This window comes from Oenanthe melanoleuca, chromosome 19 (genome assembly GCF_029582105.1).
Source record: "Oenanthe melanoleuca isolate GR-GAL-2019-014 chromosome 19, OMel1.0, whole genome shotgun sequence".
In the NCBI taxonomy this organism is placed as follows: Eukaryota; Metazoa; Chordata; class Aves; order Passeriformes; family Muscicapidae; genus Oenanthe; species Oenanthe melanoleuca.
Genome location: NC_079352.1, coordinates 6099771 through 6114462, shown reverse-complemented (window position 1 = coordinate 6114462; position 14692 = coordinate 6099771). Strand labels below are relative to the sequence as shown.

General features: G+C 42.5%; 1 protein-coding gene across 8 annotated transcripts in view; it reads left to right on the top strand.

The window, feature by feature from the left end:
- The window catches only part of CUX1 (cut like homeobox 1), a 263931-nt gene that overhangs the window by 230331 nt on the left and 18908 nt on the right, over positions 1-14692 (top strand). For 7 of the 8 annotated variants that reach the window (XM_056506371.1, XM_056506363.1, XM_056506366.1 and 4 more), the window contains one exon: positions 979-10645. The exons of the other annotated variant lie outside the window; for it this stretch is intronic. In XM_056506371.1, the coding sequence (XP_056362346.1) occupies positions 979-1663 (685 nt within the window). In that variant the 3' untranslated portion in view covers positions 1664-10645. Of the gene's footprint in view, positions 1-978; positions 10646-14692 lie in introns of those variants that run through there. 8 annotated transcript variants of the gene reach the window in all.

Here is a 14692-nt window from a genome sequence, read left to right as displayed (position 1 = left end):
TCAGGGCTGGGACAGTGTTTCATTGTGGCTTGCAGGCTCCTTGGCAGTTCCCTGTAGGCTGAAACCAAGAGTTTTTTATCTTCACTCTGAAATATATTAAGTTTCGATAAACTCTCCCCAGGCCTGTGGTCCCATCCCTGACCCAGATCATTGAGGCTCCCTCTTGGTTATAAATTAGGACTTAAATGATGTTCATCACTTTTCCCACGGATGCAGCAGGACAGAGAAAGGGTTAGCCCAGACCCTAAGGTTTTTCCATAAACTTTTTTTGCACTTGTGAGAATTTTGGGAACTCCTAAACAGAGAAGGAAGAGGGAGGAAGGCCTGAGTTCAGTGGCAGAGGTGGTGTGTTTGGGGTATGCTTGCACACCAGGCAACTCTACCCACACATGGAATGCAGCCATTCCTATGAAAGGCACTTGGCTTGTCACTATTCATGTTCTGAAATTGATTTTTTAAATAAAAAATGAGGCAAAAGTCAGACTAGCTCATAGACTGGCAGCCGACACACAGGCTGGGCTTTCTCACAATGTGCTTGGTTTTATCTTCATTTCTCCTCGCTGTCCAGGAGCACCAGGGGGCTTGTCCAGCTTTTTCCTGGTTTAGTCTTTGCTTAGGTAGACTGGCTCATTTCTAGTAGAAATCTGATTGTTTTGTGCTTACAGTCCACTTTATTCTGGATCTCCCAAAACAGTATTCGTATTATTTTGTTACAAATATTAACTTCACCAGGGCAGTGGTGGAAGCATTCAGACAAGGAGTCAGTGCAGCACTTGGCAGCAGGGTTTGGTGGTACTTGGTTGGAAATTGGTCTCGATGCTCTCGTGAGCCTCGATGCTTCCTCAAAAGGGCATCTTTAGTGGAGTTGATGATCTCAGAAGTGTTTTTCAGCTTTAATTCCACAAAAGGGCATCTTTAGTGGAGGTGAGCATCTCCTTGCCGCCGTGGCAGACTCACAGCCCTGTCCCTGTCCCCTAGGTCGCGCATCCGCCGGGAGCTGTTCATCGAGGAGATCCAGGCCGGGAGCCAGAGCCAGGCGGGCTCCAGCGACTCTCCTTCGGCCAGGAGCAGCAGGGCGGCGCCCAGCTCCGAGGGGGACAGCTGCGACGGCGTGGACGCCGAGGGCCCTCCCGACGGCAAGGCCAGCGGCCCCGAGGCGGACGAGCTGAGCAGCGCGGCCGCCAAGTCTCAGGGAGGGCCCGCCGAGCCGGCTGCGGAGGCGGGGGAAGAGGCACTGCGAGGGGCCAGGCCCTCGGAGAGAGCGGAGCCCGAGAGCCTGGAGGACACCGACGACGAGGGCCGGCCGCGCCAGAGCTCCCCGCCGCGCCCGGGAGACGCGCCGGAGACACTGCCAAACTCTGCCACGGAAGGGGATGCCTCTACCTCAGCTGCCTCCACCTCAGTCCTTACGGGGGAGAGCTCCTACAAGTCAAAAGAAAGTTCGGAGAAAATCTCCAGTGTGCCAAGTACGAGCTCGACGCCGGCCGCAGGCTCGCAGAAAACCAACTCTCTGCAGAGCTTGTTCGGCTTCTCGGAGGCGGCGAGCTCCAGGAACACGCGAGACAGCTCCCTGAGGAAAAAGAAAGCGGCCAACTTGAACAACATCATCCACCGCTTGGAGAAGGCCGCCAGTCGGGAAGAGGCCGTGGAGTGGGAGTTTTGAGATTAAACTGGCCCAACTCGGGAGAGCTGGGAAGTCAAACTGGACCTCTACTGGTTTTATTGTGTTCGCACTTAACCGCCCTGCGGGCCACAGGGCAAAAACGCCATAGGCCAAGGTGCATATAGAAATCAAAAAAAAAAAAAGAAAAAAAAAGAAAAAAAGGAGCGTTAAGCCCAATTTATGTTTGTGTTTTCGAGGAAGAAAACTGAAATGTGTAGTCAAGCTTTTTTGTACCCTGAAGTGTTTTTATTATTGCCCTAAGTGATTTCCACAATTTCTGGAATAACTCATACAGCTTTGCCTTGTGCCCTCCTCTTTGGTGTGGGGCTTTAAAAAAATGAAAAACAGGAAAAAAAAAAAAAACTAAAAAAAAAAAAAAAAAATCTTTAAAAAAAAAAATCAAACCCACATATTAAAAGGGGGCTTTTTATCTGCCATCTAATGGCTACAGAGCGATAATACACTATTATCTTCTTAAACCAGGAAAAAAGGGGAGATTTTTCAAGAAAAAGAAAAAAAAAGAAAGTTTTTTGTAGCTGTTCAGTTGCCACTAAGAGATTGCACAGTCAACCGACTCTAAACACACTAGTTTGGATTCCTACATATTTTCAAGAAAAGAAAAGAATCTTGTTGTTTGAAACTTTGAATTAAAAAAAAAAAACACATTTACTCCACATATTTTTTAACAAAACAAAAAAAAAGTCACATCAGGAAAATATCTTAATTTGTGGTAGCTGACTTAGTGTTTTCTTGTAAGTGAAATAGAATATTGACACGTAGTGCACATTGTTTCATAGCTTTAACTGATTCTGGTCTTTTGCAGCCCAGAATTTGTTTAATACACTCCATTTTAGGCCAAATCAGGACAAAAAGAAAAATCTGAATCTAGGTATTTTATAATCTGCTTTTTAACCTCTAACCACAGAGCACGCTGATCAGACCTCATATCTGGGAGGTTTAGGAGACAACTTAGAAGCAGCATGTACTTGATCATTTCACTTGGTTGGTAGTGTACAGGATTTCCTTTCAGCAAAGCCAGATCGCTCCAAAAACGTTGGCCAGTAACATTTCAGCCTGTCCTTGGGGGCCTAGCCCGCATCCCGAACCTTCAGCTACCCTGGAATCCTTGGGAACGCAGCTCACGTGTCCGGTTGCTGTCACACACCACTAAGAGGGACTGGAGCTGCCGCTGACCCAGCCCTTTTCCTGCTGTTGGTGGCCATTTACTGACTCTCTTCCCACCACGAGCACTGATTTTAAATACGTTTTAGTTGTGGGAAGCTCCTTTTTTTTGCGTGGATAAAGAGTACATGGCAATGACCAGACGGGCTCTGACCGGGGTGGAAGCAGCCCAAGCTCAAAACCAAAACCTTTGTGCTCTCGAATCCCAGTCGGGCCCGTTCTGCCCTGCAGAAATACAGCCTTTTTCCTTTATTTTATGCACAGGTTAGGGCTGATCAAAGTACAAATCCAATTCTAACTTGTCTCTAACTCCTCCTGTTGTCTATATGTATATGCGTGAGCATAGAGGTGTGTGGAAGGATGTGTGTGCGTGGGTGTGTGCGTGCAATTTTATACGTCTGTGTATTTTCTTACGTACTTGTGCACACATAGAGTGCATTACTGCCACCTTTTTTCAATAAGCTGTTTTATCAGTTATGGCTTCTACAAGTTTGCTAATTTAGACTCCTTTATTGCCATATCTTTAAAACTAACAATAGATGATTTCGGAATATATATATATATATAAATATATATATATATAATTTTTTTTTTGCTTATTTATAGGTGCTGTATTTTATTATCTGATTGTTAGGAAGGGATGAAAGGGGGCAAATATTCTTTAGAGGGATAGACTGCCGGCAGTATTGGGTATAATTTACAAGATGTAGTTGTCATACTGTATATTATTGATTGAAGACTTTTTTGACCGTATTGTGTATCATTGAACTTTTGTCTTAGGTCAGCATCTTTTTGATGACACTTTAATGGTGCATTCATTACTTCTTAAGTTTAATTAATATTACTTTTCTGATTTTGGGGGAGGGAGGGATGGGGGAGAGGAGTTCCGACTTTAAAGGTATGTTCCCAATATTACACCTCAGTGTGCTTGTATTAATTCATTAGTAGGATTTTTGACTGTAAGATGTGAAACCACATTTCTTGCATGATGTTTTAGAACTTATGTATTTCATTTACAGTCTCTTAACATGCGACAGCAGCACTTAGCGCAAGTTTTCACAAATTTAAGAATCAGTACACTAAAATCCATCCTTCTCATGTCTAAGGAAAGAAGGCTCTAGGAGGCTGAAAGGCAGGGATTTATTTCTGATTTTTCACTGCTAGCTGTTTCAGGATTCCTCCTTGGGTAACTGGGGACTCGTGATGCGAAACTAAAGCTGAGGAGCGGGGAGAGAGCAGCTGCCCCTTTCTGTGATGAGCTGGGGACAGCTGGCAGTGACAGACACCAGGGCGTGGTGTCCAGTGTGTGGGAAGGGGGTGAAGCCAAGGGTGACCTCTCTGTACCTGTCCAGTGTCCTGCTCTGGCTTCCAAAGCACAGCTCCATGGATAACACGTCCTGCTAGGAGTTCACATACCTTAGTACAAGTCACGACGAGCTGCGTCTCCAGCCAAGAGCAAAACTTCTGCCCAGGAGATGCAGATATTTTCTTAGGTTCTTTAATTTTTTTTTTATTTTTTTTTTCCTTTGTTGTTGTTTGGTTCAGGTTGGGTTTTTTTAGTTAATTCTAGGCAATACACTTGCCAGTCTGTTCCTACTGTCCTTGTCTGCTGATTTGAGACCCAGGTGCTGGATGCAGTCAAGTGGTTACTCTCGGCTTTCTCCATAGTGAGGGTTTTTTTTCTGTTTGATGATATAATTTTTTTTTTTAAGTTAATATTCCCCAAACTGTTCTTGTGCCTGTGTCTATCTGATTGCATTCCATGATGCTTACTGAGAGCTCTGGCTGCACTGTACGACAGCAGAACTGTATTCACAGGTCGCACGCAAATGCAGCACTTAAGGTCAATCTCTCTTCTTAATAAGCAATACGTAAGTGCCTTGAAACATATCTTCTTTTTTTTTGTTTTTTTTTTCCTGTTTATTTTTGGTTTGCTTTTCAGGTTTCCACTAGTTCTTTAGGATTCTTTAGCGTCCGCCCAGTTTTTAATGCTGTAATGATGTTTAAAAAGCATATCTGTAGCTTGCCCTAGAGGAAATCTTTCTTTCATAACACTAACTGTTAATTCTAAGCTCCATTATTCCATTTGAGTCATGTAATTTTGCTGGATAAAGACAGCATTCAGAAGTCAGAAGTCACTCCATCCTGCCAAGCGTTGTCATTGGGATCTATTATAAAATTAATCAAATAAAATGCTGTCAGTATTTCCTATATTTTTGGCACTTTATTAATGGCTTAGCTCCTTTTGCTGTTTCATATTTAATGATCTGTTTGAATGTGGATTAGCCTGCTGAGATGCTGTTGGGGTGATCCCCTGCTCAGTCCCTTTGGGTTCCTCGGTGACCCCTGGCTCGAGGGCAGGGGCCAAGGAGCACCCTCAGGCCTGGAGCTCAGAGATGCTCCCAGGCTTAGCCAAGGTCACAGCTGCTTTTCTGTTCAGTGGGAAGTAGGATGGATTAGTTGAACTACTGCTGAGGTTCTCGGGTTGGACATGAGTTACCTGCTGGTGTTTCTGGCCAAGGCCCCCCAGGTTAGAGGCTGAACTTACACTGCAGGGTGTGAGCAATAGTTGGGATCAATTTGGAACTCACCCTTGGGAGGAAAATGTGCTTTGGAATAACTTTTTTTTTTTTTTTTTTTTTTTAACTTAACTCAAAGGATAAAAAGTTGAAGGAGAAGAAATGCCAAAGAGCAGCATGGTGGCTGTCATCCCTTGGCTGCTGATTCCAGGGAAAGGAATGTGTGAAAGATGTGACATGGGCTCATCTCACAGGGCAGCAGAGCCCTCGATGCTGACATTTCTTTTTCTGGTGGATAAAAGCACAGGCAGTTTTCAGGAAATCCATCATGCCAGAGTCTCTTTTTCCTGAGGTTCTTTAAAAGCATTTTATTTTCTCTCTCTGTTTCCACTTCCATGCTCTTACCAATGCTGTGCATGAAGGGCCAGGGCTGTTTTAATAGAAATACATTTATATTGCAGTTAAATTGTTGATTTTTCTCTCTGGATGATTAGGGAAGGAAAAAAGTGCAGTGCTTTGTTTGCTAAAAGCCTGGAAAGAGTTTCCCGTGGCAGAGGGGTCATGCAGTGGGATTGTCAATACACTTCCATTTTTCAGGATACAGCTTTCAGACAAAAGCATTGCAGATGTTTATTGACAGAAATGCATTTAATTACAGTTGCTTTTGATGCCATAAAATTTGACCATTTTATTTATTCATTGGTGAAATGCCTATAAATAGAGCCACCCTTTAAAGGAGCCCATATCAGTGCATTCTGCACATATCATGAATCAGTGAGTCCTTAGGTAATGAACTCCTTGCTGTAATAGGAAAGATCTGTATTGCAGTTAAAAAGAAAAAAGTATGTGCCTTTCTCATTAGCTAAAAGATCTCTGCATTATTTTTATGTAACTTGTTGATATGGGATTGGTGTAGAGCAATCATGAACACCATGATCATGAGCACCACAGAATTCTATGCAATATTTTCCAATCCAATTACTTAAAAGTCACTATTTTTCAATCCTTTAACAGGAGAAATAGTAAGTTAGAGAAGTTAATCATTCTGGTGGTAATTCAAACTGCAAAGCTGATAAATTGACATAAAATAGGATTGAGGGACACGTGACAAATTAATGTGATGAAATAATGGGAAATGCTAACAGTGGTTGCAGTCCAAGCACAGCTGTCGTCAGAAGTCTGTCATCTCCCATTTTAAAATTATTAATTTCCAATATTCTTAAAGCTTTTATGAATAAGAATGCTTCTGGCAAAAACAGGGCAGGTTAGAAACAGGGGGGGAAAAAATCACATTTTGACCAGATAGAAATTATGAGAATACACAATAAAAAGTAATTGGGTTTGGATACTTTGCACTTGGATCCAAAATGTTTTATTTCAGCTGAAATGCCGCAGTAATCTGTGCCTTTAGCAGGGTTCTGAGAGATCAGTAGCTTGGCAATTTGTTGCAGACTGAAAGTGGAATGGTGACATTTTTAACCTGCACATGGTGGGCACTATTTTTGTTTCATTTGTGTCTCTTCCTACAAAGGAGTTTCTGAAATTCTCTGATTTCCTCTTCAACCACCAAGTGTGGTCCAGCTCCTCTTGGAGACTCAGAAACAAGAGGAGAAGAAGGAAAGTTGGTTCTTAGGTTAGGACTGGATTTAACATTCCCCAAAACTGAGTCAGGTCTTTCCCATGAGTGTGTGACAGTTTTGGCCCTGGTGTGACCAGCTGGTTGTAGCCTCTTATCCCTAAATTGAACTCACATGGATAAAATATTGGCAAAGCAGGACTGGGTTGATTCCTGTGTTGTTCTGCCTTCCCCTTTCTGCTCTGTGAACATCAGCATTTTCTTTGTGTTGCAAATACAATCAGCTTTTCTGAAAATTTAAAAAAAAAAAATCTATACAAAGGAAAGACCTTCCCCTCTCTGCCCCAGCAGTTTAAAGTCTGGTTTTAAATTGCAAGGAGAATCACTGGCATGGGAAGTACAAGATCTGAATTTCTTTTCTGATATAACCTTTGTAGTTCAAAAAGGGTGTAGCAGTCCCTGTCTCCTTCACATATATTTGAGCTCTAAAATGTAGAAATATAATTCCACCAATTTCTTATTTCCTTCCCATCTCTTTTATAGGATATATTGACTATGCCATATATAAAGTATAGTTAATAATTGACTTTATAGCAAGAAAAGCTCTTTATGCCATGCCTAGGGACAGATTTGTCCTACATGACCAGGTCATGGACTATACCCTACCCTATTAATATGCAAGGATAAAATGGTTTTATGCTCTGAACATGAAATGTATCCTTTTGGAGAAGACTAGCATTAGGCCTGTGCACTTACATTTTTAGAAAGCCTTAAAAACAGGTGTGTAAGTGGTGCCATCTCTGTCCTCAGGGATGATTTCCCCCAGCCAAGTGGTACTGTGGCATATTTAATAGCAGTTATTAGTTCTAAGGTCATTTTTCCAGTTGAAGAAAGTCATTCATTGAACTTTATTAGTGAGCCCCTCACCAGCATCCTCTGTACAGTCCAGGACCTGCTTTCCCCAAGACCTGGGCATCCATATCCATCCCAAAATCCTTGGCTCTCTGTGAAATCTGTGTTTCTGCAACTCTTGGGAATGGAAAAAAACCCTGATGGGATTCCTGAGCTTGATTGTCATTGCTGTTCACAAACATCTTCTGGCACTAAAGTGCATTAAAAGGAAATGCCTCCTCTTAAAAAACTAATAAGATTATTGCATTTTTTTCCTTGTCCAGCTCTTCTGTAAAGGTCAATTCTGCCAGTTTGAAGCTTGCTTTACTCACAGTGGTGATGGAAGATTTTTGGCCATGGTTCTGTAGATTTCCATTATTAAAACTGTTGGTTTTGTCACATCAGTTCAGTTTTTGTGGACTTTGAACGAGCTGAGTGCAGAGAGCAACTGAATCCTTGAGCATAACAAAACAGTGCAGGATCAGTGCAGCAAAGTGAACACCCCTGTGAGGTTGTGTCTTTGGCTTTCTGTTTGAATTCCAGAGATACTTGTAATACATAGTACAATCTTCATCCCAAGTTCTTTGGAAATGGAGAGTCATGGCCAGAATTTCCTGCTGTTGTGGTGCCACACCTGATTTTTGCACAGTTCCTGTGTGATTCCTGGTGGTGTCACAACAGCACAGCCTCTCTCTTCACAGCAAGAACGAGAGTTGTGTTCTCTTCTGTCCGTGTGGGTAATTAATATGCATTTTTGGGAGTTGTTAAATGTGTCTCTGTGCATCATTCCAGGATGGAAAAGCCCCTCTGTGTATTTAGCATTTGTGTGCTTGGTCTTAATGGTGCAGCAGAATTGCTGCAGCCAAATTTGTGAAATCATTTGGGATGTAGGTGAGCGAGGGCTTAAAACCAATATGTATTTTAATGGGCAGAGGATGCCATTCCCCACTTGTCAGATCCATTCCCTGCTGTGAAGAGGGGATTAGCCACTGAAGAGACCAGGCTGCTGGAGATGCATGGGTTTAACTAATGAGGACAGGGAAGATCATGCTCAGAATACATAAAAATTATCCCAAGGGTCTGAGATGTGCATGAGCCAAGGAGCTGGAAAGGAGGGGTCAAACCTTGTCTGTAGGTTTGGCTTCCTGCAGGAAATTCATATCCCAGAGATTTGCACACCTGTGGTGCTCTCTCCTTTATCAATGTACAGTGGACAGTAAAGACATATTTAAAACAATCACAAAACCAGCTGATGAAATAAATTCAAGCCAAGAATGGAATTAAAGCAAGCAGCTCAGCCTTGTTCTCCCTGAAAATTCAAGTATTTGTAGGAATGAGTTGGAAATTTTCTGTTAGGCAGCTCCTCTTGGAAGGCAACTGTCTGTGCTTTCAAGAGAATAAATAAAACTTGGCACTTGACTTGCTCTGAAGTACAATCTTGTCTCCAAATAACTAGGAAAAATATTTTTGCAATCAGTCTTTCAATCAGACTTCCCTGGCTTTTATTAGCTTGTGTTGGACCCTTTGTGCTGTTTTGATGTGTTATTTATATGTGGGTAAGTTATTACTAGCTTTAAAAGTGTTTCCAAAGTATCTGGTTACCTCTGGGTGCTGGTGCAGGTGATACAGGGAGTACTTGAGCATCTGGTTTGGAAAGGAGGAGCGTGGGGAATCAGCAAGGTCACATCTGTATTGTACTTTTCCTTTTCCTTGATCAGGGCTTCCATTTCCTTCTCACCTTCTCTAGAGAGATGGAGTTCATGGGTCATTCCCTTTTTTCTGTGGGAGAAAGATTTTAGTCGAGCTTGAAATGATTTTATTTTCACTCCATAGGCATATCATCAAAATCCTCTGTGTTGCCACATTTCCTGTTAAGTCTTTAGGTTTTGCTTCCTGAAATTTACTCTTTCACTTTCTCTACTTGGAAAGCTATGTGCCTTATTTCCTAATCTCTTGGTGGAGAATAATCTAAAGCACCGTGATCTGGCTTGCAGCATTCCCAGCCGCTTTTCCTTTTATTTTAGAGGGGGGAGCAAACCCTGCTGGAGCATCCCAGTGCCAGCACTGGCTCGTGCTTGGCTCCCGAGCACGCCCAGCACTGTGTGAGGAGTTTTGTGCAATAGAAACTCTGGGTCTGTGTCTGGGGGTTCCCACCCCACAGCCAGCCAGGGCGAGCTCTGCCTCAGGAGAATTCACATTCCTGGGGAGAAGAAACCCCCCCCATCCCTGTGGGTCGGTTCCAGCAGTTCCTGGGGCAGGGCTCAGCACTGGAGGTCTGGGGTGTGCAGGAAGCCCAGTGCACTGCAGGTGGCAGCTCCTCTGTGCCATCAGTCACCCCTGCTGTCCCCACTGCCCTGCCCAGGGCTCTGGGCACTCCAGTCAGGGTTTGGTTTTGTGCAGAACAGGCTCCCCCAGCCCAGCCCTCCCCATTCCCGAGCTCGCTCTCTCTGCAGCATCAGGTGAAACACACAGAGGTGGTTTGTGATTAGGACAACAATCTAATATTTCCTATTTATGAGATTAATTGTTAACAGTTTCTTTTTTGTCGAGGTTTGTTGTTTTTTCTTGGATATCAACACAACAGGAGTATTTACATATCATTGGTTTGGCTTGGAAGGGAACTTAAAACTCATGCTGTTCCAGCCCCCTGCCATGGGCAGGGATGTGTCCCACTAGAGCAGGTTGCTGTCCCCTAAATGGATGTTGGAGAAAGCTTGGGATGTCCTAGAGATGGAGCAGGTGGTGCTGGCTCATAGTATCCATATCATTGTGCCCCTGTTGTGTTTTCTAGAGCAATCTTTCTTTTTTTTTTTTTTTTAAGAAAAAAAAGTATTTTATCTAAATGCCTAATAAATAATATTATTTAAATAGTTTTTAAAATAATTTAGGACTGAGAATAAGAAGCCTCAGTTGTGAGAGAAGAGACTTAAAATATACAGAGAGAGAAAATACCCTGAGCCTCCTAGAGCCTCTACTGAGAATTTGCTAAAGATGCAGAGCCCCTGGTCAGAGCACATTGCAATTAACTCACAAGTGTTCGTTTGAAATGAGAGACTGGTTTCCTGTGATGTTCATCTTTGTTGGCACATGTTTGACTTTCTGAATTCAGAGCTAATTTCCTTCTCATTCAAAAGTTGGTCAAGGAAAAGAAAAATTTTTAAAAAGGCAAAAAATAATAATTCACCTTGTGCAGCAGCAACTTTTCCTGGTGTGAGCTCTGGAAATCCACATTGTGCATTTTCTGTGGCACAGAGGGGTGGTTCAGTTTTGCTGCCAGGTCGAGATGAGTTCAGACAGGCTTTTCCCTGGTGAGGTGGCCCTGGGGAGCAGCAGAAAATCCAGACTGCAGCCCCAAATCCAGCACATCCCAGGGGGCAGGGCACAGCACCACTTCTGTGGCTTGGGAAGCAAATTTGCACTTTGCCTTTCGAGGGTGTCCCACTAAAAAAAAAAAAAATAAAATAATCAAAAACCATCCGGCGAATTTCCCACGTCAGGTTCATTTTCCTTCTGGTGTAGTCCAAAAAGAAACTGAAAATCAGAGTTAAAAATGCCCTAGTGTAAGTGTTGGATCAGCTCTGCCAAACAAAAGGTTGTTCCTCTCAGAATACTCTATGCATTTCTGTGGTGAAAAGCATTTTCTCCCATTCCTTGCTGGAAATGCTGTGAGAATGTCACATGTATGAATTTGGACGTCGATCCCAAAGCAGATGGAGGCTGGGGAGGGGGGGGATGTTCTTTTTTTTTTCTTCTTTTTTTTTTTTTTTTTTTTTAATTGTTTCCCTCATGTCCCTTTCATTTTTATTTTTTTTTTTAATTAAAAAAATTAACTCTTTGCATTTGTGCAATAACTACTTGCCATGAGAATGGGCAGACCTTGGAAATGCCCCGACTACTAACACAGCACAAGATGAACTCGAACAGAAAGTGGTGTACTTTTTCCTGAGAACTTTTTTTTTTTTTTTTTTTTTTTAATAATAAGCTCAGTTTTTACCCCAGTGTATTGTGGTGTCTTACATTTTTAGCAGTATTTTATATTTTTTCTGTAACGCACTAAGTCTTAGATGTTTTTAGAGCTTGTTTGTTATATTCACAATCACGGATTTTAAAAAAGAAAAAAAGAAAAAAAAAAAAAAAAGATCCTCACAAAGACCCAATTGACCAAAAAAAAAAAACAAAAAAAGTGTCATTTTTTTTGTACAAGTAGCTTTGAGAAGCCCACATTGTGTTGCTGTGACTCATCTTTTGTAACATTTTATTTCTTGGTATTTGTTTAAACATGAAAAGTAAGAGTTTATCAGGCTGGCAGTGCAGGGCAGCGCTCCCTGGTCAGCAGATGGCATTGTTTCTGTCTTTGTTTGGTTTAGCCATAAAATGTTTGTTCTCAGCACTGTACAACGGTCCCTATATGATATGGAGAAGCAATATCACTGTATGAAACTCACACGATGTATTATTATTATTATTCACTAGCACCCTAGGTGTGATAATTGAAGTAAATATCTTTTATACAAACACAATTCCGTGTGGGCTGGTTTTTATTGAGGTGAGACCTGAGTCCAAGCAGCAAACATTTACATTGTGCTTCTGGTTTTGGTGATGCCCAGAGGGATCACAGGGATGGTTTGGTGGGATTTGTGTTTGGCCAGGGGAGGAAAATTTATTTTTTGTGTATCAGTTCCTGTGGGGAGTGTGTGTGTGTTTCCAATACCATAAATATTGAACTGTTAGATGTCAAAAATGTTCAGTGAAATCCAAGTGTGGCCATTCCTGCTGCAGTCAGTGTGAGGGGGCACCCAGCTTCACAGACAGAAAATACATATTTGGGGTCTGGCACTGCCAAGGGGGATTGTTTTAAGCACCACAGCAATGTATCAACTAATAATGAAAAAAAAAAAAGTCAGTTACCTGAGGTCAGAAATGCTTTAGATTCAGAAATGAAAATGTCAAAGAATTTTCCCAGATATTTGGCTCACTGTTTATTTTTACAGATCCTTTATAGGAAAATAAATTCCTCATTTAGTGCCCTATGGGATGTTCCTATAAATACTCTCAGTATTTACAGAGTGAGGAGTTTGGTAAGGAACAGATGCTGTAATCTGTCAGTGGGATTATGTTTTTAGTAGTGGAAGAAAGAATTTTTGGATGCTCTGGGTGTCAGGTAGAGGATGTGTGTGTGTGTCTGTGCTTACCTGGGTGCTGTGTTTTCATATCTGGTTTTTTGTGAATTGAAGGTTATTTTGGGGGACCTGCTTTCATTTCCACCATCACATTTCTCCTGCCAGGCTGCTGAGTGCCCCCTCCCAGGAGTTTGCTGTGGGGTGGGAGTTTTGGAGGGCCAGGATGGATATTTGCTGTGGTTCTGTGCTCTGGAGAACAGAGCTGGGATTTCCACCCCAGTGAGGGTGGCACTTGTCCAGTTCCATGTTGGTGTCCAGTGTGTGTCTTTGCCATCTTTAGTTCTGCAGGCATGGGGGAATTCTCCTCAAAATGTATTTAAAATGCTGCTTGAATGCCTTCATTTCATGACAAATGTGCATTTTCTGGTTTTGAAGTGTCTGTGACAGGTTGTTCCACAGGATGGAAAGGTTTATGGTTTAACACTTTTTTTTCCCCCTTCTCTTTTAATAACTAGTCCAACTGTTGATTGCTATAAATGGTATTATTGTGCATAATTTGACCCTATTTTTTTTTTAAACTTGATGCTAAACAGCTAGACTTTTAAAATGCTATGCCTCAGGTAGGTTAATTTGTGTTTTTGTAACCTGCACTTTTCTTCAGGTGGTATCAGCATGAAACTCCTAAAATGCCACACGTGGTCATAAAAGGGTGTGTTAGAGTTGAGAAAGCACTGACCTGGAGAAGTTCACAGTAGCTCAGAACTTTGGGATTTTCTTGGGATAAAGCCAGGCTGTTCTCTCAAGCCTGAATCTCAAAAAGTTAATTTTGGGAAGTTAGGAAGGCAACTCAAACCACAAGGAAGCATCTGAGAGGTCAGAAGCAGATATTTATGGTCTTCCATGGAGACTGTTGGATCCTCCACCATAACTTTATTGGGGCAGCCCTTCAAAAGGATTTCAAAATTCTCTTCTTTTGGAAGAAATGTAAGTCCTTGAGTGCAGGAGTAAGTTCACACCTCAGTGCCAAGGTCCTGGCTGTGCTCCTGCTCCACCATCAGTGAGAGCCAGTTTGACTTTCAGTGGGAAAAGGGATTTTTTTCACATGGCCAGGTAGGAAGCTGTGAGTGGCTGACATGGGGCTTTTGAGCCCACTTCTTTCCATTTGGAAATGCTGTCATTTTCTCCCCAGTATTTGTGTTTTAATAGAAGTGGTGAAGGAATTGTGTACTTGCCAACAGAGGGCTTCAGAAAACATGATTTGATTACAGCAGAGCATTTTATTTTCTTTTTGCTCCAAGCTATGGGAAACTGATAAGAAAATTCAAACTGTTTTCTTGAACTCTTCCAAGTTACCCATGTAATTATCTTAGTACCCTTGGAAATAATCCCTTCTTGTATGAAATCTCTCTCCTTACAGGGTGAATTTATTAAGCACTACTGGGTTTCTTTGCTGGGGGCTGTTTATTTTGGAGTGGCTGGGCCAGGAGGAAGGGGAAGGAGAAATCCTTCAAACCTTCCCTTGCCAGCAGGCCCTCAAAATGAAAAGAGAGGGAGGAAAGCAGGGGAGGGAAAAGAAATCTTGCCTGCACCTCTTCTGGCAGCAGCTGGCAGAGAAACCCAGAGAGTTTTGGGAGGGAGCCCCCAGAGAGTCATGGAGTGGTTGGGTTGGAAGGGACCTTTAAAGGACACCTCCAGTGTCCCAGCTGCTCCCAGCCCTGCCCAGCCTGGCCTTGGGCACTGC